Source organism: Balaenoptera borealis, assembly GCF_965194805.1.
Source record: "Balaenoptera borealis genome assembly, chromosome: 8".
Taxonomy (NCBI): Eukaryota; Metazoa; Chordata; class Mammalia; order Artiodactyla; family Balaenopteridae; genus Balaenoptera; species Balaenoptera borealis.
The window spans coordinates 2417994-2439887 of record NC_138865.1 but is presented as its reverse complement, the minus strand read 5'-3'; the positions used below and the strand labels follow the sequence as shown (position 1 = coordinate 2439887).

At 37.4% G+C, this 21894-nt stretch overlaps 1 protein-coding gene across 8 annotated transcripts in view; it reads left to right on the top strand.

Moving 5' to 3' along the window:
* The window catches only part of NEK1 (NIMA related kinase 1), a 232585-nt gene that overhangs the window by 199890 nt on the left and 10801 nt on the right, over positions 1–21894 (top strand). For all 8 annotated transcript variants that reach the window (XM_082402100.1, XM_082402099.1, XM_082402098.1 and 5 more), the window contains 6 exons: positions 2333–2421; positions 3813–4045; positions 10716–10867; positions 13901–14109; positions 15118–15248; positions 15422–15554. In XM_082402100.1, coding sequence (XP_082258226.1) covers positions 2333–2421; positions 3813–4045; positions 10716–10867; positions 13901–14109; positions 15118–15248; positions 15422–15554 — 947 coding nt within the window. The remainder of the gene's footprint in view (positions 1–2332; positions 2422–3812; positions 4046–10715; positions 10868–13900; positions 14110–15117; positions 15249–15421; positions 15555–21894) is intronic.

Below are 21894 nucleotides of genomic sequence, written 5' to 3'. Positions count from 1 at the left end.
ACTTGGCCATGATGTACTACTATTTTAATGTACTTCTGTTTGCTAATGCTTCATTTTAGCACTTTTGCATTAGTACTCTGGAGAGTCATCTGTAGTTCCCTTTCGTCATGGGAAATCACTGTCGTATTTTGGTGTTCTTTTTATCTCCCTTCTTAAAAAGTAATTGGAAGTTCCTTCCTTTGCTGTGCTTGTAACAGGGATTGTCAGATGTTTTCTGTAAAGGGCCAGATTGTAAACTTCTTGGCCGTGTAGGCCATACGGTCTGTGATGCAGCTGTTCGATTCTGCCTTTGTTCTGCAAAAGCAGCCGTAGGTAACACATGAACAGGTGAGCATGGCCGCTGCCGCGCGACTTTATCTGTGAAAGCAGGGGGTGGGCTGGCCTTGCACGTGGATGCAAAGCTGTACCAGCATGTTTATGCAGGAGAGTCATAGGGAATCATTTGAAATAGTCTAATCATTAGTATGGAAGTAGCTAAAAATACTGTTCCTTTCTCAGTATACCGCATAATGGGTACGCAGCACTGAAATAAAACGGAGCTCCATGTATTAATATGGAAATATGTCAAAATATTGAATGATTAACAGAATAAAATTATTTTGAATAAAAAGCATTTCCATATATTAGAATAATGCTATGATAATCCTATTAAAATTATTATATATCCTTAAGTGAATATATATGTATGTAAATTTAAGGGAAAAGTATGGTAAGATGTACACAAAACTGATAACAGTAAAGGCAACTGGGAATTGAGTGGTTAGGGGACTCCTAAAAGCATCATTTTTTTTTTAATTGAGGTAAAATTTATATAACATAAAATTTATCATTTAAATCATTTTAAAGTGTACAGTTTGACACTATATGGTTCCAGAACATTCCCTCAACCCCAAAGGAATCCCTGTGCCCATAAGCAGCCACTCCCCTTGTTCCCCTCCCCCAGCCCCTGGCACCACTGATCTGCTTCTATCTCTGTGGATTTGCCTATTCTGGATTTGACATTTCCTGTGGAACCGTACAGTGTGTGGCTTTTTGCATCTGGCTTCTTTTACTTAGCATACTGTTTGCAAAGCTTATCTGTGTTGTAGGATGTATCAGTTCTTCATTCCTTTTTATAGCTGAATAATATTCCGTTACATGAATATACCCTATATGTTTATCCATTGAGCAGTTGACAACATTCAGCAGATGGTGGTGGGTCATTTCCAGAGTTGCTTCTGCCTTTTGGTTCTTTTGAATAGTACTGCCATGAACATTGTGTACAATTCTGTGTTTGCACACCTGTATTCAGTTCTTTTGAGTATATATATTTAGGAGTGGAATTGCCACAGCATATGGTAATTTTATGTTTCACTTTTTGAGGAACCAAGGAACATTACATTTCATATGAAGAAATGTATTACTTGTATGATTAAAAATAAAGCAAAACTTTTAGAAATAAAAATAGAAAATTGCTCAAAATTTAAAACTGAAAAAGTAAAAAAATTATTTAAATTTGAAATGGACTAAAAAGTACTAGCAAAATTAAAACTGCCTTATAAACAAAAACCCCAGAAATAAATTACTGGCAACTTTTGGAACATGTTCTTCTAGTTTTTACATTTTTGTTAAAAAAGGAATACATCAATTTAGTTCCCAGCATGTATTGAGATAAAAATTGTGAGTTCTTCTTTACATAAATCAGTTCATTCCCTTTAAGGGTTAAAACGTTTTTATACATATTATTCTATTCCTTTTACTGTGCTACCCAGCATTTTTTCAAATCCTAACACCATTTAATATAAATTGGTCTGAAAATTGCTTACTTAATAATATATCTTATCATTCCGTATCTGGTTATACAGATCTCTACTTCATTTTTTAAATAGCTGCATAATATTTCATAGTATATATCATCATTGCTTTCTATTCTCTGATATTAAGGGGCATTTTGATTGCTTACAGAAGTGGTTCTCAAACATTGCAGCATTTCAAAACAACTGTCTCAGCCTTATCCCCCAAAGTTCCTGACTCACAGGACTAGGGCAGGGCCTGAGAATTTGCATTTTACACAGGTCTCCATGTATTGCTGACGTCTAGGGGGCCGCACTTTGGGAACCACTGGGATGAGAATGTTGAGCCTGGTTGTTGTGAATGAGTGTGACTGGTGAAGGTTTGAACGGCTGAAACGTAGGATTGTGTTTATAAGAGACAGTGTGTGTATAAGTGAGAAGAGTATTCGGAAGAGGGATCACAGGGCTCTAGTGAACTTGTGTTCCACTCTTTTGTATTTGAGAGTGTTTTTATTTCTAGTAAGCCATGTTTTTTTAACTGGTGTTTCTATTTGTGGCAGGTTGGAAGATAGGATCACCATTCAGCAAAATGAAGTTTCTGAAGATGGAGCCCCGAGGAGCATGGATCACCTTAGTGAAGTTCATGTAGGTGAGCATCGCTGTATTGGCCTGATTACTTTCTGGAAGGTCGTTAGCACTAACCTGTTCTATTTGGACTATATATTAATGGAGAGCATTGCTAACCACTGACCTTAATTATCTAAAAAATATAATAGGCATAGAGCACTGGACTCCACATTTATTTTTTTATTATGTTTTTTGAAGTATAGTCGATTTACAGTATTGTGTTAGTTTCAGGTGCACAGCATAGTGATTCATTTTTTTAATTTGCAGATTAGATTCCATTGTAGGTTATTACAAGATATTGGGTATTGTTCTCTGTGCTATATTTGTTGGTTATCTATTTTATGCACAGTAGTGTGTTATCTGTTAACCCCATACTCCTAATTTGTCCTTCCTGCTCCCTCTCCCTTTCGGTAAACACAAGGTTGTTTTCTATGCCTGTGAATTTGTTTCTGTTTTGTACATAGATTCATTTGTATTTTTTTTTTAATTTATTTTTTTATTTTTGGTGGTGTTGGGTCTTCGTTTCTGTGCGAGGGCTTTCTCCAGTTGCGGCGAGTGGGGGCCACTCTTCATCGCGGTGCGTGGGCCTCTCACTATCGCGGCCTCTCCTGTTGCGGGGCACAGGCTCCAGATGCGCAGGCTCAGCAGCTGTGGCTCACGGGCCCAGCCGCCCCGCGGCATGTGGGATCCTCCCGGACCAGGGCTCGAACCCATGTCCCCTGCATTGGCAGGCGGACTCTCAACCACTGTGCCACCAGGGAAGCCCCTGTATTATTTTTTATATTCCACATATAAGTGATATCGTACAGTATTCGTCTTTCTCTGCCTGACTTATTTCACTAAGCATTATTTTCTCCAGGTCCACGTTGCTGCAAATGGCAGAATTTCATTCTTTTTTATGGCTGCTGGACTCTGCATTTATAAGCCTGTATTGTTTGGCAATGTGGGCAGTGTAACTTTTTGGTCAGTTATCTTACTGAATGTTCAAAACAAAAAGAATTGCTTGCCAAAGCTAAGCCAGTATCTCAGGACATTAAATAAGTGGTCTTCTTATTTCTAATAGTGTTAATTAAAATATAAGAAGTACAATTTTTTAATATCTAACCTATAGGAACAAAGATAACCTGGAGCTATTGAGTGTTTAAACAGTACTTTTTCACATGTCCTTGCTTTTGTGTCACATTTTTGAACTTCTGTTATAATGGAAGAATTTAACAAGTTAAATCTCCTTTCTGAAAATAAAACATACCTGGTTAAAGATTATTTATAAGGTAATAAAATCGCATATATATTTGATTTTGTTTTTCATGGAATTTTTGCTATGATTCATGTTAAATAGTATACTTTTTCAGTATCACTTAGCACGTTGAGTACTGTATAGACTCGTCATATAATCTTTCCTTTATTCCACAGAACCTGGGGTGGATGGTTCTCCACACTCTGAGGGTGATGTAGATGAATCTATGCAACCAGAACCATTTTTCCATAAACACTTGAAAGCAGCCTCTCAAGTCCAGTCAGTCCTCTGTTCACTAGAAGAATCCTCTCCACTTCGACCTCACTGTGGTTCACCACCAAGAAATAAAAAACAGAGTTCCTTGCTGATTGGACTTTCAACTGGTCTATTTGATGCAAACAACCCAAAGGCAAGTATGCTCCTCAAGTGGAAAACGTTACCCATTTGATAACATTTCACATTTTCTGTTTTTCTTTGATAAGCTATAATATTGAGTTTTAATCCCTTAAAAACAAACACATACACATGAAAACACACTCTTCAAAACAAACAGAAACAAGAAAAACCCTCCATCTTCTCCCCAATACTGAAAAGAAATTGCCACTGGGAGTACAGCTAGGACAAAGGCCGCCTCGTTGGCTCCATGTGCAGGGCCTCTTCACAGGGTCCACTTTTATTTGAGCAGAACGTCCCTCTTACACCCTCTTCTTCTGTCCCCTTTCCCATTCCCAACCCAAATTCCATTTTTAGTATTAGACTAAGCTTGAGCGTTATGTCTTAAAGGGATAGAAGTGCCGTGTTGCCTAATTTGTACCTAGAAAGATTAGTAGATGTGCATCTGCACTTTCTGGTAAAAGTTTTCCAGACCTCTTATCTTTTCTCACTCTCTGTTTTAAAAATATGTAACCAATTTTTTTCTTATTAAGAGATTAGAACATTATAGAAAATTTAGAAATGTAAGTAATCACATATCGTTTTATTACTTTTCACATATGTAATTTTTACATATATGTAACTTTTTAATAAAATAGGATATTATGCATACTCTTTTTGTAACCTGCTTTTCTATTTAGTATATATTATAAAATTATTACAAATATTACTATCACAAAAACAGCATTTTGTCATATTGTCAAATATTCTCTCATATCCTCCTGAATGGCAACAAATTCCATTGTTCTGCTATGTCATGCTTTCTTTAATCTGTTTTTATTGTTGGGCCTTTAGATTTCAATTTTTGTTGTTGTTATAACCACGTTCGTCTGTATCTTTGTTCATATCCACAATTATTTCCATAAAATAAATTTCTGTAAGTGTAATTCAAAAAGGTATATTGTATAATGTCTGATTTTCCTTCAAGAAACAGTGTATAGTGCTATAAATAGTATGTGAGAGTTCATACTCTAAATAACACCAACTATTATCATTTACTTAAAAATTGTGTATTTAATGAATGAGTAATGGTATCAACTCTTTAAAGTTTATATTTCTGTTTTTACCAGTGAGTTGAACATTTTTCATATATTTAACTCTGCATATGAATGAATTACCTGAATTCTCTTGTCCTTAACTATTTTTTAAATATTTTTTAAATGAAAAATTGATTTTCAGTTTAATTTTCCGGGTGGATATGTTTTTACTTTGTGGAATATTTTCTTATGATTTTCTTAAATGCAGAGACTGCTAAATTCTCTCACTTATCTGATAGCATTCAGATTTTCAAAGGTGTAAACTTAGTGTATCCTTGGTGGGCAGAAAAGTATCACCATATAATTCATGTATTTACTTTTGTAGTAAAGGTGTATGTATAGCTGTCTTTATCCCAGAGCTTTTTAATAACTTACTGCTGTCTATAAAAGTGAATGGACTTTTAACTGAATAATACATTTGATTACTTGATTTCCTTTCATGACCTTAGTTCAGCCTTAATAGTTCTGTAGAAGTACTTACTCTGGACTTACGTACAGCAAAGCAGATCTCATGTAGAGGGAGGGGACAAGAAAAATCTCTGGAAAATCAAAGCAGTCTATAACGATTTTAAGGCAAGGACAGAAAGCCATGCCTGCCTATCCCATAAATCTCTGAGATCATGAGAGTTCATCACTGTGCCAAAATAGTAAATAATCAGTGTTCATAATGGTGGCTTTGAATCATGAAGAAAAGGTGAAAACTATTTATAAGCGTTTATATAATCCGTTTACTAAAATGGGGTAATTTAACCTCCTACAGAGATTTTTGTTAAAAGTTTTTTTTTTTTAAATGTTAAGTCATACTACTTTTGTCCTTTTTTTTAATTAAAGGAAATCCTTCTTGAGCTTTGGATCCTAACCTCCCTCACCTTCTTAAGGAAGTCACTCCTTTACTTTTGCCCTCCAGCCTGCGTCATGAACGTCTTTCTCTGTGGTGGGTCATTCTCACAGGACACCTGCTCTAACAGGTCCCATCATAAATGGCAAACTTCCCGTAAGCACATGTCCTCCCCCGCTCCCAGCCCACTTCTCTTTGTTGTATTTTTGCAGTGTCCCTGCCACTCACTTCCCAGTACATTCCAGTGTGGTTGTCAGCCCACTTCTCCACTGAAACTGCTCTTGCCAAAATCACCAATTACCGGTACATTATCAAGTTCCCTGTACCTTTTTCTCTCACCTTTCTTGACTTTTCTTCTTTCAACAGAGCTGGTGTACACCCTTCTTTTATAATCATTTTATCTGTAGGCATCCTGCGTACCATCTTTCCTGGTTTTCCTCTGCATTCATTGTCACTCTCCGGTTTCCTTTGCTGCAGCCACTACTACTAACAGATCTCCTTAAAAGAGTATAGATTCTTCTGTCATTGGGTGAATTGTTCTGTAAATGTCAAGAATTAAGTCCAGTGGTGGTGTTCACGTTTTCTTTATTTTTACTGATTTTTTTTGGTCTACATTAACTATTAGTTGCTGAGAAAAGAAGATTGAAATTTTTAACTATACTTGCATAACTATCTATTTCTCCTTTCAGTTCTGTCAACTTTTGCTCCATGTATTTTGAAGCTCTGTTATTGAGTGAATAAGAATTTAGTATTGTTCTCTCTTCTGGGTGAATCGATACATTTATTGTTATGAAGTGTCACTCTGGAATAGTGTTTTTCAAGTCTTCTGTATCCTTTTTCTTTTCTTTCTACTTGTTTATCAATTACTGGGAAAGCACTGTTGACATTTCCAGTCAATTGAATGTAAATTAATAATATTTATGTCTTCTTTATAAATTGACCCCTTTATCATTATGAAATGACTCACTTTATCCCTGATCCTGTCACCTTGTTCTGAAATCTACTTTGCCTGGTTTTAACATAGCCATTCTATCTTTCTTATGCTTAGTGTTTATATGGTATATATTTTTACATCCTTTACTTTTTTTTTTAATTAATTAATTTATTTTTGGCTGCGTTGGGTATTTGCTGCACATGGGCTTTCTCTAGTTGTGGCGAGTGGGGGCTACTCTCCATTGTGGTGCACAGGCTTCTCATTGCGGTGGCTTCTCTTGTTGCGGAGCACGGGCTCTAGGCACGCAGGCTTCAGTAGTTGTGGCACGTGGGCTCAGTAGTTGTGGCTCATGGGCTCTAGAGCATAGGCTCAGTAGTTGTAGCGCACGGGCTTAGTTGCTCCACGGCATGTGGGATCTTCCCAGACCAGGGCTCAAACCCGTGTCCCCTGCATTGGCAGGCAGATTCTTAACCACTGCGCCACCAGGGAAATCCCTAAATCCTTTACTTTTAATCATACTTATTTCATATAGACTTCTTGTAGTTGTCATATAGTTGAATCTTGCTTTTTAACCATTCTGACAGTCTTTTAATTAAAGAGGTTAGACCATTTATATCTAGTGTAATTTTCAATATATTATCAAAATGATATGATTGATAAACTTATCATTTTGCTATTTGTTTTCTATTTGTCTCATTATTTCTTTCATTCCTTTTTTACTTTTATTCTCTCTTTTGAATTGAGTATTTTTAGTATTTTATTTAATCTCTACTATTTGCTTATAAAGTAGACTTTAAAAAATATTTAATGGTCATTCTCAGTTTTCAGTATACATCTTTAGTTTATCTTGGTCTGCCTTCAAATATTGTACTGTGTCACGAATAGCATCAGAGCCTTGCAACAGTACATTTCCATTCCCCTGCTCTTGCCTGTCCTTTGTGGAATTGTTGCCATGTGTTTTATTTCTGCATGTATTATAAATCCCACAATACATTTCTATTGTTTTTGCTTTCAACATTCAATTATCATTCACAGAAAGTAAAAATTGAGAAAGGAAGTCTTTTATATCTACATATTAACCATTTCCAACATTCTTCATCCCTTTGTGTAGAATTCAAATTTTTATCTGGTATTATTTTTCTATGACTTTAAGAACTTCTCTAACACTTCTTGTGTCCCTGTTGGTGATAATTTTTTTTTAGCTTTTGTTTATTTAAAAACATTTTAATTTCCCTTCACTTTGAAAGGGTATTTCTGCTAGATCTAGACTTACGTTGTCTTCTGGACTGCACTGTTTCTGACAAGAAACACCATAAATACAGTGGCAGCTTTCATAAGGCAGTTGTAACAGAGTGACTTAATAAAATTGAGAGTATAACACATAAATGAAGATTATTGAAGGTAAATTTGTAATAGGTCAGGATGAAATAGTGTAAAGATGAGACCTAGTGATCTCATTTGGGGAGTAGAGTGGAAGACTGATCTCTATGAAAACTGGAGAATTTACTTTCTTGTTATAGAAAATGCAGAGTGGGGGAAAGTAAATATTAATGTACAATTCACAAATAACACAAGTGCCTTAAATGTCTTGTTTTGATTTGCTAAAATATCAATTCTTAGAAAATGTCTGTAATTTTTGCCTTTGGTAAGTGTTCATAATTTTTTAATGTTTTAAGTCCATTTTTAACCTTGTTTATGGGTTGAAGTGAGCAAGTATTTGTAGAAGCTATTTTGAGGGTGTAGTGTTACAGTTGAATTGCAGTAAGCAGAAGCTAAACAAATGTGCTCATCATAAACTATTTTATAGTATAGCCAGGGGATTACTAACATATAATTTTATATTAAAAATACTACAGATGAAAAACTGAGTTGATAGAATTAAGTAGAATTTCATGTGAAGTTCTATTAGTGCAACTACTACTAAATTCATTCATTCTTTATGTGGTTGTCTTCATTTTTGAGAAAAAATAGAACCAACAGTGAGAGATCTAAAGGAACTGCATTTTTTTAAATGTTTTAAGGTTTTCTAAAACATTGGTTTCCTGTTTGATTTATAATGGTACCAAATGCTAGCTGCATAAATAATCATACTACAAAAAATTTTGGAAAAAATTAGTCTGACTATAAATGAAGTAAGATCTGAGGCAACATGTTCTGGATTAATAGCTATTTTCAGGAGGATTTCTTTCTATTAATGTCCAAACTATAGAATATTATTTAAACAATATGAAAGAAATCTAGTAGACTCAGAATTACAGAACTGGAAGTGTTCTTATATAAAATTCTTCTTATGAAGATGAATATCCTGTCTAAAACTTTAACAGTCTGTCAGGGAAGACTGTGAACATTAGGATTTTAAATATAGGACCTTTGGGAACTGTTGGATTGCTGGGTGTGTAAACCCATTCCCAGAGGTACAGACCACTTGAATTTTCTTTCTAACCCTATTATTTTATGTTAGGTGATGAAGTTTATTTTAATTAATGACAGGAATAAACTAGAATTGAGATGATTTTACCAGGGCTAAAATTTATCTCAGCCTAAAAAATATTGTATCCTTTTGTGTAGTCCCCTTGTATTTAGGTATACAATGCGTATATGCTATTTATTTTTATCGATTAGCATGTATCTGGGTAGACTGTTAGTGGCTGCGTATTTTGCATACCCCGGGTTTATAATATATGTGGCTCAAACCATTCAGATAACAAACAAGTCAAGCGTAAATTCTGCTGACAGTACCATTGTTAAGTGCTTTAACCAGGCAGTGTATCTGCACCATCTTGTAGTGCATCACCATATTTTTCTCTTGAGTGCTGTGATATGTAAATTAAGTTCAAATAATAGAAGTCTATTCCTTTTTATTCTCAAAAACAGATTGTACCAATAAAATTGGCCAAGTATATACATTTTCATTAATATGCTAAACACTGTGTGTTCTGCACAGTCTCCCATCTGGTGCTGGGTTCTTATCGGGGCCTTAGGAGTCACGTTTCAGATCTTACCGATCCCTTTAGGGTTGACCAGCCCTGAGACTGACTTCTGTAGATGTGTGTGCCGTAGCCCTGTCTGTCCGTCACGTTCCAACTGTGGAAAGGGTGCTGGACAGAGGCTGTCCCTCTTATCCTGGTCTTGTCCAACGCGGTTCACGTTCCAAGCACCTCCGCCGTGTTTTGCTGTCTCATCTCGGTGTGCTGGGCTCTTCCTCACCCTGCCGCTCCAGGTGCTGTCAGCGTGAACTTGGAGGTGCCTATCTTCCCAGCCGTCCTCTCTGGTGGGAAAGGCGCTCGCTGCTCGCAGGCCGCTGCTCAGGGAGGCCCCAGGGGGCTCTTCTTTGCACTAACTGGAGGCCCCACTCTAAGCTGTTGGCCACCCAGCATCCGCTAGGGCAAAGGGACACTAAGGGCCACCAGTTGTGTCGGGTGCTGCTTAGCCAAGCTTGGGCAAAAATACCCGGAGCGCGTTGGACATCGGGAAGTGAGAGGAAGACTCAGGAGGGGTGCCGTGGCCGAGGGGTGGCAGGGCCTGACCCAGCTCCAGCTGCTTCCATGTGCACACCCCAGATAAACACCCTCCCTACCTTTTAAAGTCCACTTCACATTGAAACCCAAGCAGAACTCGCAAGCTTACTTTCATCACTGAAAAAATACTGAGCTGAAGTTCAAGAGAAGTAGGTTCTCAGCTTAGGCAAGTCGCCCCTGAAGCTTCTAGCTTTAAATGGATGATCGATGTGTATATATAAATAACAAAATTATTATTAGCTCCAATTTTCTAATTTTTTCTCTCACTTTAATTTTCTCACTGTCTCACTCCTAATAAGATATCGGTTGCCTTTTTATAGATGTTGAGGACATGTTCACTTCCAGACCTCTCCAAGCTGTTCAGAACACTGATGGATATCCCCATTGTCGGAGATGGACGTCAGGACAATCTTGAACTGGATGAAATGGAAGAGGAGCGTGTGAAGGAAGGACCTTCCGACTCTGAGGACATGTGAGCATGGTGACATTCGTAGATACCGACACTAACAGGATTTCTGAATTTACACATGTTGTGGAGATGGAGACTCACCCACAGTTTTTAAACATGATCTGTAGCTGACCTTGCACTACTCCTTTAACTTTTTACAATGTATTTAAAGTACAGTCAAGTAAACTTTGATATGTGTGTCTGCCTCTAAATACTGTAACTTAATGCCACTTGAGGAATGTAAGGACAGGGTCACCATTGTGTTCTCTGTCTTACTGGCCACTGAGCACCCATCACAACGCTTGATGTGGCTGGTGCTTAACTGAGTGAACCTCAGCAGGATAATGACTGTTTGGTAGTGTGATGCCACATGGTACAGGGATTGCAGTGGGAAACTGAAGGACTCACTACTCTACTCTGCCCCAGGAAGATGCTAGAAAGCTCCGTCCACATCTGTCTCCTGCCGGCTGTGATTTCAAAACCATGGCAGTGGGGAGTTAGCAGGTGGAATAGTGTGTGTGTGTGTGTATGTGTGCGCACATGCTCGCATGTGAGTTCTGCACTTAACTGCTTTCACAAAATTCCCTTCTTATTAATGCCTGAGGAATCTAGAATCCCAGAGGAAAATTTAACCAACACTCCTGGAAGAGCTGGTAACTGGCAGCTCCTTAGACAGTAATACCCCTTCACCTTCCTTGATATCAGTCGGCCTTCTCAGCCCATCCGACAAATGTTACAGACTTTTTGGGGAAATAAAACCAGAGTGTTCAAGAAGTGTATTCAAGTCACCAGGAAAATAGGTTGCAAAATGCTATAATTTTTATGGTTTATCTTTTGATTTGTTTGAATTTAAGTTTCTCCTTTTTACCTCTGCCTTTCAATAGAAACAATGTGTGTTTTGGTCTAATTGAAGGCATGATATCAGTCTCATGATTTTTCTCCCTCTAATTCTTGAGCCGGGCACTGCATCTGGTGCATTTTATTTTCTGTTTTTGTTTTTCTTAAGGCTTGCCCTTTCTTTTTAAATTTCTAGCCAAACTTTATCTTTCAAAGGTTGACTTTTGAATTCTCTGTCTGTCCAGTGGTTAACACTCCATGCTCTCACTGCCGAGGGCCCGGGTTCAACCCCTGATTGGGGAACTAAGACCCCATAAGCCACGCAGCGTGGCCAAAAAAATAAATAAAATAAAGGTTGACATTTTTTTTCCCCCATAGAGTTCTGTAGATTTTTGCTGGTGCCCTCAAAATTTGGAGGAAAAGTTACTTTTTTATCCTTGCTTCTTCTGCTTGGCTGTAGTCATTAAGCACTTTACGTTGTATTTTTATTAAGCCTGTTGGATAACAGGACAACATTTCAGCACCTCTGTGGTTGACAAAATCCTTGGTAACAGTTTTTTTTCCTCAAAGTTTTTATAAGTCATCAGTTTTTATCTGAGTGAATATAGCTTATTTGTGGCTTATATTCTTTTAATAACGAGTTGATGACAGAATTTTATTTTAAAATTTAAGTTAGACGCTTTTAATGTTATTTTTTAAATTTGAAAACTAAGTTTTTTTCAAGTAAGTTACTCCATATGCATATAGGGAAATTTCACTTGACATTTTTCTTTGGAAAATATGCATTTTTTTGATCCAAACTTTACTTATGATCATATAATAAGAAAACCTACTAAAAAGAAAATTCAGGACCAGGGTTTAAAGTATCTGAGTCAATTTTTTGAGTGCTCACTTCATAAAAGATATTAATCCTCTTACACTTTTCTGACACTGGCATAGTTAGCAGCCCACTAGCTTTAATACCATCTGTGGTGGAAACTAATTCCTCTCCAGGAAGATTTTACCAACAGGTTAATGCCTAGTCACATAGCAATGGCACCTAGCAGATGTGCGTGGTATGTAAGTCTGGTAATTAAATATTAAGCTAACTGCTCCTAGGATGATCCAAAAGATTAGACACTGTCCTTCTCATTCTAATCAGATGATGTTTACTTTTCTTTAACTGCTGCAAAGTCAAAGTGTAGGAGTTTGTACACATATGTACAAAATAAAGATACTTCTACATTAAAAATTATTTTTCTGTTAATGAAAATTTTGTATGAGGCCTCACATAATAATATTTATGTTTTAGTTCTTCAGTAAGTATTTGTGTATTCAATTAGAGTCTAAACTTTAAGAAAGGGCTTCATCAGCCTTGTGTTCTGCTTAATATCGCTTTTCCACTATTGAAATCCTCACTGGGGGTCCCTAATCTTTCAGAGGACTTTATGTATCTAAAACTCGAATTAACTGTTAGTCTCCAAGTTTTTCCATTTGCGTGCCCCAGGGAGCAAGAAGCAGCTCCTCGGAGGAATGGAGCCGCTGAGTGTGGTTCTTGGGTCTTGTAGACGTGGTCAGAAGGCCTAAATCTCAGTCTCGTTTTTGTCATTTATTGACCATGTGGCCTTGACAAGTCACTTGAGCACCTTGATTCATAGTTTCCCTGTTTCTAAAGTGAGTTTTGTATGGATAAAATTTAAATAGGATAAACAGCTTTAATAACTAAGGTATTATACGAATGTAAGATATTACTTGCATAAATCAGTTCATTTCAGCATCTGTAATTGCACGAAAGTAGAATTAATACTCTGGGCAGTGCCTGGAGGGCAAGACCCCCACAGTGAGGCTGGTGCACAGCTGTCGCACATCCACACCAAGATTTTGCTGAACCTTCGGAACTACATGAAAGAAAAATATTTAGTCTGGCTCTTCAATATTGAAACATTCTTTCAAAATTTAAGGAATTAATAATGTTGATAGTTACATGATTCTCTCTGACAAATCAGGACCATTTTATACAAGTCATCTTCGGGCGTATGTATTCCAGAAGATGTGTTGTGTGCTTTATTTATCAATTGTGTGAATCCTCATTTCCTTTGTTAAAAACTGTGTGTTTTTTCAGATTTCTTTTTACCCACCACGAGTACTTTTACGTAGAAAGGAGCGCATGTATATTGAGTTGAAGTAAAATTTCAGAAAGGTAAAGTTTTGGTAACGTTCCATTTAATTTTTAATTCTCAGTGCGTTTGAAGAGGCTGACACAGACTTACAAGCGCTTCAGGCCTCCATGGAGCAGCTGCTGCGAGAGCAGCCGGGGGAGGACTACAGCGAGGAGGAGGGGTCGGGCCTGAGGACCAGCGACGCGGAGCAGGCCGCCACCGGCACGGACGCGGGCGACGAGGACGACAGCCCCAGCAGCGGGAGCGCTCTCAACGAGGAGTGGCACTCGGGTGCGTGCTGGCCCACACTGCAAGCAGAGTGTCTCTTCCTGGCCTCCAACACGAGCCCCTTCCAGCCTTAAGTGAGGCTGAAGCCTGCTCTGCGTCGCTGACTTGGCGTTCACTCTCTCTTTTCACAAAGTCTCCATACGTAGTTGTCCCATTTCTTTTCCACTGAAGTATGGAAATGCTTTTCTGAAGCATTTTTATCCTGTTATCCTCCACTTCTTGACTTACTTTCCTAGTAATAACTTAGTTTTCTTAGCCCTTTATGCTTTACAAAGGGCTTCCACATACAGTGCTTAACCAGCAGGGTTAAACTGAAAGAGTTTTTAAAACCTTGACACTTTTTTTTTTTTTTTTTTTGGTTTGGAAACAGTTCCTTGTTCATATCATTGACCCTAAGATGCATAGAAAATTTGTGTATTTAAATGACAATTTATTTGAGAAGAAGAGGTAATGTGAAAAGGAATGATTCTGCATTCATTTTTTTTTACTAGAATTTTTCAAATTACCTTGGGCGTGTACATGACATAAAACATATAAAGCATTTATAATACTTTTTAAGTGCCTTCCAAGTTTTATGATATACATCTTAGGTCATCTGTATGCTCGTTCATGTTTTGCCCCATGTTTAATATCAAGTTTTTAAAAATAGAGTTGGTTGCCTCAGTGCAGAACATATGGGTATGCTTTTTCCTTTTTTTTTTTTTTTTTTTTAGCTAAATTCACTGACATCTCTTGGAAAAGTTTTTATTCTAACCTGACTTACTGTTTATGTCTATAAAAGAAAAGATTTCTAAAGTAACATTCCTGTTAAGACAAATTTATATATATGTACATTGATTACTTATATAAATGACAAGTATTATAATGACAGAAACTTTATATTGAATGTACAAGTAGTCTATCTCAATGACAATATTCACGTGTCACAGGATTTTAATCAATTATGGTAAGAATTATTTTATTCAGTCTTTTAAATCATAAAATGTCTTCTTTTTTATTTATGTTTTTTAGATAACAGTGACGGTGAGATAACTAGTGAATGTGAATACGACAGTGTCTTTAATCATTTAGAGGAACTAAGGCTTCACCTAGAGCAGGAAATAGGCTTCGAAAAGTTCTTTGAGGTTTACGAGAAAATAAAAGTGAGTAAAATGTCACTTAAAACATTTAATTTTGAAATATGCTCTGTTTGAATTACTAGTGAAATGTCAGTGATTTTTATTGGTCAGTAGACCCATTATAAATAATAAACAAAGTCTCCAGTTAGAGGAGGTTAACATTCAAATATTAATTTATATTTGGAAATTTGGTATAGGCTGTTCATGAAGATGAAGATGAAAATATTGAGATTTGTTCAACAGTAGTTCAGAATCTTTTGGGAAATGAACATCAGCATCTTTATTCCAAGATTCTTCATTTAGTTATGGCAGATGGAGCCTATCAAGAAGGTAAGATATCCTCACATCCTTATATTTTAAATAAATGTGCAAAAAATAAAATGACAAATGTAAATTGATGAGCTTATATCACATGCATTTTGGTGAAATCTATATTGGAATTATATCTCGTACTTTTAAGCAATTAACTGTGTCCTTCTCTTTGACTGATTCTGGCATAAGCTTTTATTGGCTTTATTGGTCTTTTAAGTCAATATTTTAATTTAATTTGCAAGTAACATTTGAATGAGATTTTTAAAAAGCCTCCTTATTGGACAGCTCTAGAAATTAGAATGCTTTTTTATTAAGGAAGCAGAATTAAATTTTTAGACACATACGTAAAATTTCTCCTAACTAGAACCAAATGTAATCTCTTCTGTTCAGAGCAAGTAGAGTTCATCTACAGTGATTTGAGGGTAAACCATTTTTATATTTGGAAAATATTTACCAATAGAATCACTTAGAATGTGTTAGGACTTTATTAAAAGCTATTAAAGTTACAAATGTTCTTCCCCTTGAATTGGTCAAGAGCGCTAAGCATGGGACCTAGAGACCAGAGTTACAGTCCTGGCTCTGACAGGCTGGTCGCAGGACACAAGGTGATTCATTTTGCCTCGAGTTTGTTTCCTTTGCTGTCAGATGGCGCATAACCTCCAATCTCATGCACTGTGGTGGGTTTTCAGAGTGTTTATGGAGGCCCCCGTGGGCCTGGCACTTCATTTCTGTGGCCACTGAAGGGCACGGTCTGTGCTTACGTGTTGTGTACAGTTTCCTTGGGAGATGAGACAGATAGATAGGAAAGGAAGTGTAAAACTATACATAGAAGTGCTCATTCTGACATGTTTTCAGTGCAGTAGGAATTAGAGAAGGGAGATCAAACTGGGAAAAATGGAAAGAAACGTAGAGGGCGTGACTTGTAGGGAAAAGAACAAACCAGCGATTCATGTGTGTTAGGGTTAGACTGACTGTATTAGGAGCTTCCTGTTGAGAATTAGTCTTTGTGATTGACACTGTGAAATGTGTAAGGCACATGGAGGAAACCAGTGAAGGTTTCTGAAGTGAAAGGACTGACTGAGTGGAAGAGGCAGCGGGAGCACCTGATGGAAACGGTAAGGCAGTAGGCATGAGTTGGTGAGGACCCGGACTTCGTGTTCAGAGGGGTGTTCAGTTCAGGTATTTCAGAGCCAGGGTTTTTTATTAAAATATTTGACATTTTGACTCATGAAAAATTAAGTCTGCTAAAATCACAACTCAAGAATGCTTTTTATTTTGGGAGAAACTTTATGGTTATGTAGACTTATTTACATTAACTGTAAGCTCAGCAAAAAATGTTTCTTGAGTTGCTTTAATGGAAGTAAAAGTCTTGTTAAAATTCTAATAGTTATCGTTAAATTGAAACTAGAAAATCTTCAGGTAGAGTAAGTACTCTTTTTTTTTAATTTATTTATTTTATTTATTTATTTTTGGCTGCTTTGGGTCTTCGTTGCTGTGCGCAGGCTTTCTCTAGTTGCGGCGAGTGGGGGCTACTCTTTGTTGCAGTGTGTGGGCTTCTCATTGTGGTGGCTTCTCTTGTTGCGGAGCACGGGCTCTAGGTGCGCAGGCCTCAGTAGTTGTGGCACACAGGCCCAGTAGTTGTGGCTCACAGGCTCTAGAGTGCAGGCTCAGTAGTTGTGGTGCACAGGCTTAGTTGCTCCACAGCATATGGGATCTTCCCAGACCAGAGCTCAAACCCGTGTCCCCTGCATTGGCAGGCGGATTCTTAACCACTATGCCACCAGGGAAGCCCAGTAAGTACTCTTATAGCTTCAGACCCCACTGCATTTTCATTACTTTTCTTCTTAAGCTAACAGAATAACTGCCAAGGAGTAGTTCAGGCCATTAGCAGCAAGGAACAGATTGAATGTAAACCAGTCCTTTTTATAAGCCAGCAGTTAGTGCTGCCTGTGTGCTTCACTATGTAGTAGTTCAGATGATCAGAAATAGGCACAAACAGAATCATGTTTTATGCTTATGGTGTGTGGTTGCTATGAAACCTATCAGTAAAAATTTAAGGGAGCTCTTCTTTATTAAAAAAAATGTCAAAGGACAATAAAATAATTCCAGTTTGGGGAAAAAATATAAGAACGTACTTATCCAAATAAATGTTTAGTGTCTTCAAAGCAGAGATACAGACTTATTCTAATGAAGGTATTCCATTACACAAAATATCTTGAAACTTCTCTTTCAGAAATTCCCTGACAGCTTATATACCAGATTCTTTTGATTGTCTTTCTTGATACAAGTCTATTCTGAGAGCATTTAATTTTTTTGGAAAAAGCTTAAAGTTACTTGCAACCAAGTTTAGTGAATGAAGTGGGTAATCAAGATAAATGATATGTGATCTTTTTAAGTAACTTACCATGCAGTAATGAGCCTAATTTGTATAATTAGTTTGTAAACTGATTTGGAATATTTTGAACAAGAATTCATTTCTAAAAATATTTGTCAAAAATTAATACTATTACTTTAAAGGTATGATTTGTAGACTAGAGTCAAGGATTTAAAGTGTTGATGCGTAATTTTGGCAGTATAAATTTTTATAAGATTTATTTATATTCCATCTCGTTCCCCCAGAAAAGGTTTAACTACATTATATATAGTATAATGTATATATATGTGTGTGTGTGTGTGTGTGTGTATACACACACACACACAGAACAAACTGAAATTAAGTTAGAAACAAGTGTTTGGGAAAGTCAACATATCAGGCAAATGAATACCTCAGGCAAATGAGTGCAAGCAATATAATATTAAGCCAAGTTGAAGTAGGAACAGAAAGTTCATGGTCAGAGGGTCTCTACAATTTGGGAAAATAATTCACAAATTTGGTGCTGAGATTTGTAGCAAAGCAGGAAACCTAACTAATTACTTGAGACAAAATATGTTCGTTACTCAGAGGACAGCTCTTTTTGGTATTGAAACAAAAGAAAAATGTCCAGTGATTCTTTTAAAAAGGGGACTATGATACAGTGTTCCTCAAACTCGGGTAACATGTGGAGTCCTCTAAAGGGGAAAATACTTTGTCAGACTCCAAGAATCTAAGTCCATAGACCGCAGTGAAAAACTCAAGTCTTAGTCTTTGCAAATGTCTGTCAGTTGTGTTTATTACTATAAAACATGGGTTTTTTTTATATATATAAAAAAATATTTTTATCAAAATGAATATATAAAATATAAACATTATCTGGAACTTGTATATTCCTGATTCAATTGAAATCTTGGACACCATTTTATAAAACAGTCCTGTTATGGCCTGAAAACATTCTCAGTAACTTTTACAATATTTGGATTTCATAGGAGCCTTTCTCATAATATGGCATGTGGAAGTTAATGGCATGAGGCCAGAAAAATGATTGCATTTGAGTGGATCTGTGGAGAGTATCAGACTAGCTCTGTTCATACTCAGACTGCGTCCTTCAGGCAGTTCTCACAAGTATCGTTTCAAGATGCTTTTCATAAGTAGTCAGCAACAGTGTGCTTGGGAGTTAGCGTTGCTTGACAGGTATTTGGAAAACTTGCCCCTTCCATGGAGAAAAAGCACAGTCAGCTGAGCCACAAGGTAGAATTGACACCGTCCTGCTAGAGCTGAGTGGTTTCAGAAGGACACATGCCTACACAGAAGGCCATTCCCCTGCAAAGCACCACCAATCATGCCAGCTAATGCACTCCTCAAGAAGCAGTACCAGGTTTTCTCTACCACACAAATGAAAGGGCACGAGGACCCCGAGTTCTGGATCATAAAGCCTGCAGTAATTCCTTTAGCCTGGAAAAAAATGTAAAGCAGCTAAACGTATCAACTCACTAAGCTGGTTGTAAAATGTATATTGAATTTTCTAAATCAGCCATCCCCAACTTTTATGGTGCCAGGGACCGGTTTCATGGAAGACAGTTTTTCCACAGAGTGGGGAGTGGGGTGGGAATTGTTTGGGGATGGTTCAAGCCCGTTACATTTATTGTGCATGTTATTTCTATTATTATTACATTGTAGTATATAATGAAATAATTATACAACTCACCATAATGCAGAATCAGTGGGAGCCCTGAGCTTGTTTTCCTGCAACTAGATGGTCCCATTTGGGGGTGATGGGAGACAGTGACACCTAAAGTGTGTTGCTTATGTCCAGTCTACCCCATTAGATGCAGCTTAATTGTCACTTGCCACTCACTGATAGGGTTTTGATATGAGTCTGCAAGTAACTGATTTATGATGGTCTCTGTGCAGTCAAACCTCTCTGCTAATGATGATCTGTATTTGCAGCCACTCCCCAGTGCTAGCATCACTGCCTCAGCTCCACCTCAGATCATCAGGCATTAGATTCCCATAAGGAGCGCACAACCTAGATCCCTCGCATGCGCGGTTCACAGTAGGGTTCGCGCTCCTGTGAGAATCTAATGCCACCGCTGATCTGATAGGAGGCGGAGCTCAGGTGGTAATGTGAACGATGGGGAGCGGCTGTAAATACAGATGGAGCTTCACTGGCCCACCATTCACCTCCTGCTGTGCGGCCCGGTTCCTAACAGGCCATGGACCGGTACCTGTCCGTGGCCTGGGGGTTGGGACCCCTGCTCTAAATAAATTAACTTGCTGTTTTGTATTGTTCATCATATGACACTTAAATGTTAGACAGTGATTGGATTTAGAATAACTAATTTAAAGTCCTTTTTTTTAAAATGAAGGTCATGCATTTATTCTTTTTTTACTGAAGTATAGTTGATTTACAATACTATATTAGTTTCAGGTGTACAGCATAGTGATTCATTATTTTTACAGGTTATACTCCATTAAAAGTTATTAGAAGATAATGGCTATAATTCCCTTGCTGTACAATATATCCTTGTTTCTTATATATTTTATACAGAGTAGCTTGTATCTCTTAATCCCATGCCCCTAATTTGCCCCTCCCCCCCTTCCCTTTCCCCTTTGGTAGCCACTAGTTTGTTTACTGTATCTGTGAGTCTGTTTCTTTTTTGCATGTATATTCATTTGTATTATTTTTAAAGATTCCAAAGTAAGTGGTATCATGCACTATTAGGCTTTCTCTGTGTGACTACTTTCACTAAGCATAATATTCTCTAGGTCCATCCGCATTGCTGCAAATGGCAGGATTTCATTCTTTTTTATGGCTGAGTACTATTCCATTGTATATATGTATCACATCGTCTTTATCCATTCACCTGTTGATGGACGTTTAGTTTGCTTCCATATCTTGACTATTGTAAATAATGCTGCTATGAACATTGGGGTGCATGTATCTTTTTTGAATCAGTGTTTTTGTTTTTTTCAGGATATATACCCAAGACTAGAATACTGGATCATATGGTAGTTCTATTTTTAGTTTTTTTCCATAATGACTACACCAATTTACATTCCCACCAACAGTGTACAAGGGTTCCGTTTTCTCCACATCCTCTCCGACATTTGTTATTTGTGGGCTTTTTGGTGATGGCAGGTGATGAGGTGATATCTCATTTTGATTTGCATTTCTCTAATAATTAGTGACGTTGGACATCTTTTCATGTGTGTTAGCCATCTGTATGTCTTTGGAAAATGTCTAGTCAGGACTTCTGCCCATTTATTTCTTTATTTATTTGTTTTTTAATTTATGACTGCATTGTGTCTTAGTTGTGGCACACGGGGGTCTTCATTGAGGAGTGTGGGATCTTCCATTGCGGCGCAGGCTCTTTCTTGTGGCATGCAGGCTTCTCTCTAGTTGTGGCACGCAGACTCCAGAGTGCACGGACTCTGTAGTTTGCGGCACATGGGCTCTCTCACTGGGGCACACGAGCTCAGTAGGTGTGGTGCACGGGCTTAGTTGCCCCATGGCATGTGGGATCTTAGTTCCCTCACCAGGTATCAAACCCACGTCCCCTGCATTGGAAGGCAAATTCTTTACCACTGGGCTACCAGGGAACTCCCTCTTCTGCCCATTTTTGATTAGGTTGTTTTTTGGTTTTGGTTTTGGGTTTGTTTTATATTGAGTTGTATGAGCTGTTTATATACTTTGGATATTAATCCCTTATTAGTCATATCATTTGCAATATTTTCTCCCATTCCAAAGTTTGTGTTTTTGTTTTGCTGGTGGTTTCCTTTGCTGTGCAAAAAGCTTCTAAGTTTAATTAGGTCCATTGGTTTATTTTTGCTTTTATTTCTTTTGCCTTAGGAGATGAATCCAAAAAATTATTGCTATGATTTATGTCAGGAGTGCTCTGTGTTCTCTTCTATGAGTCTTACGGTTTCAGGTTTAACATTTAGGTTTTTAATCCATTTTGAGTTTATTTTTGTATACGGTGTGAGGAAATGTTCTAATCTCAT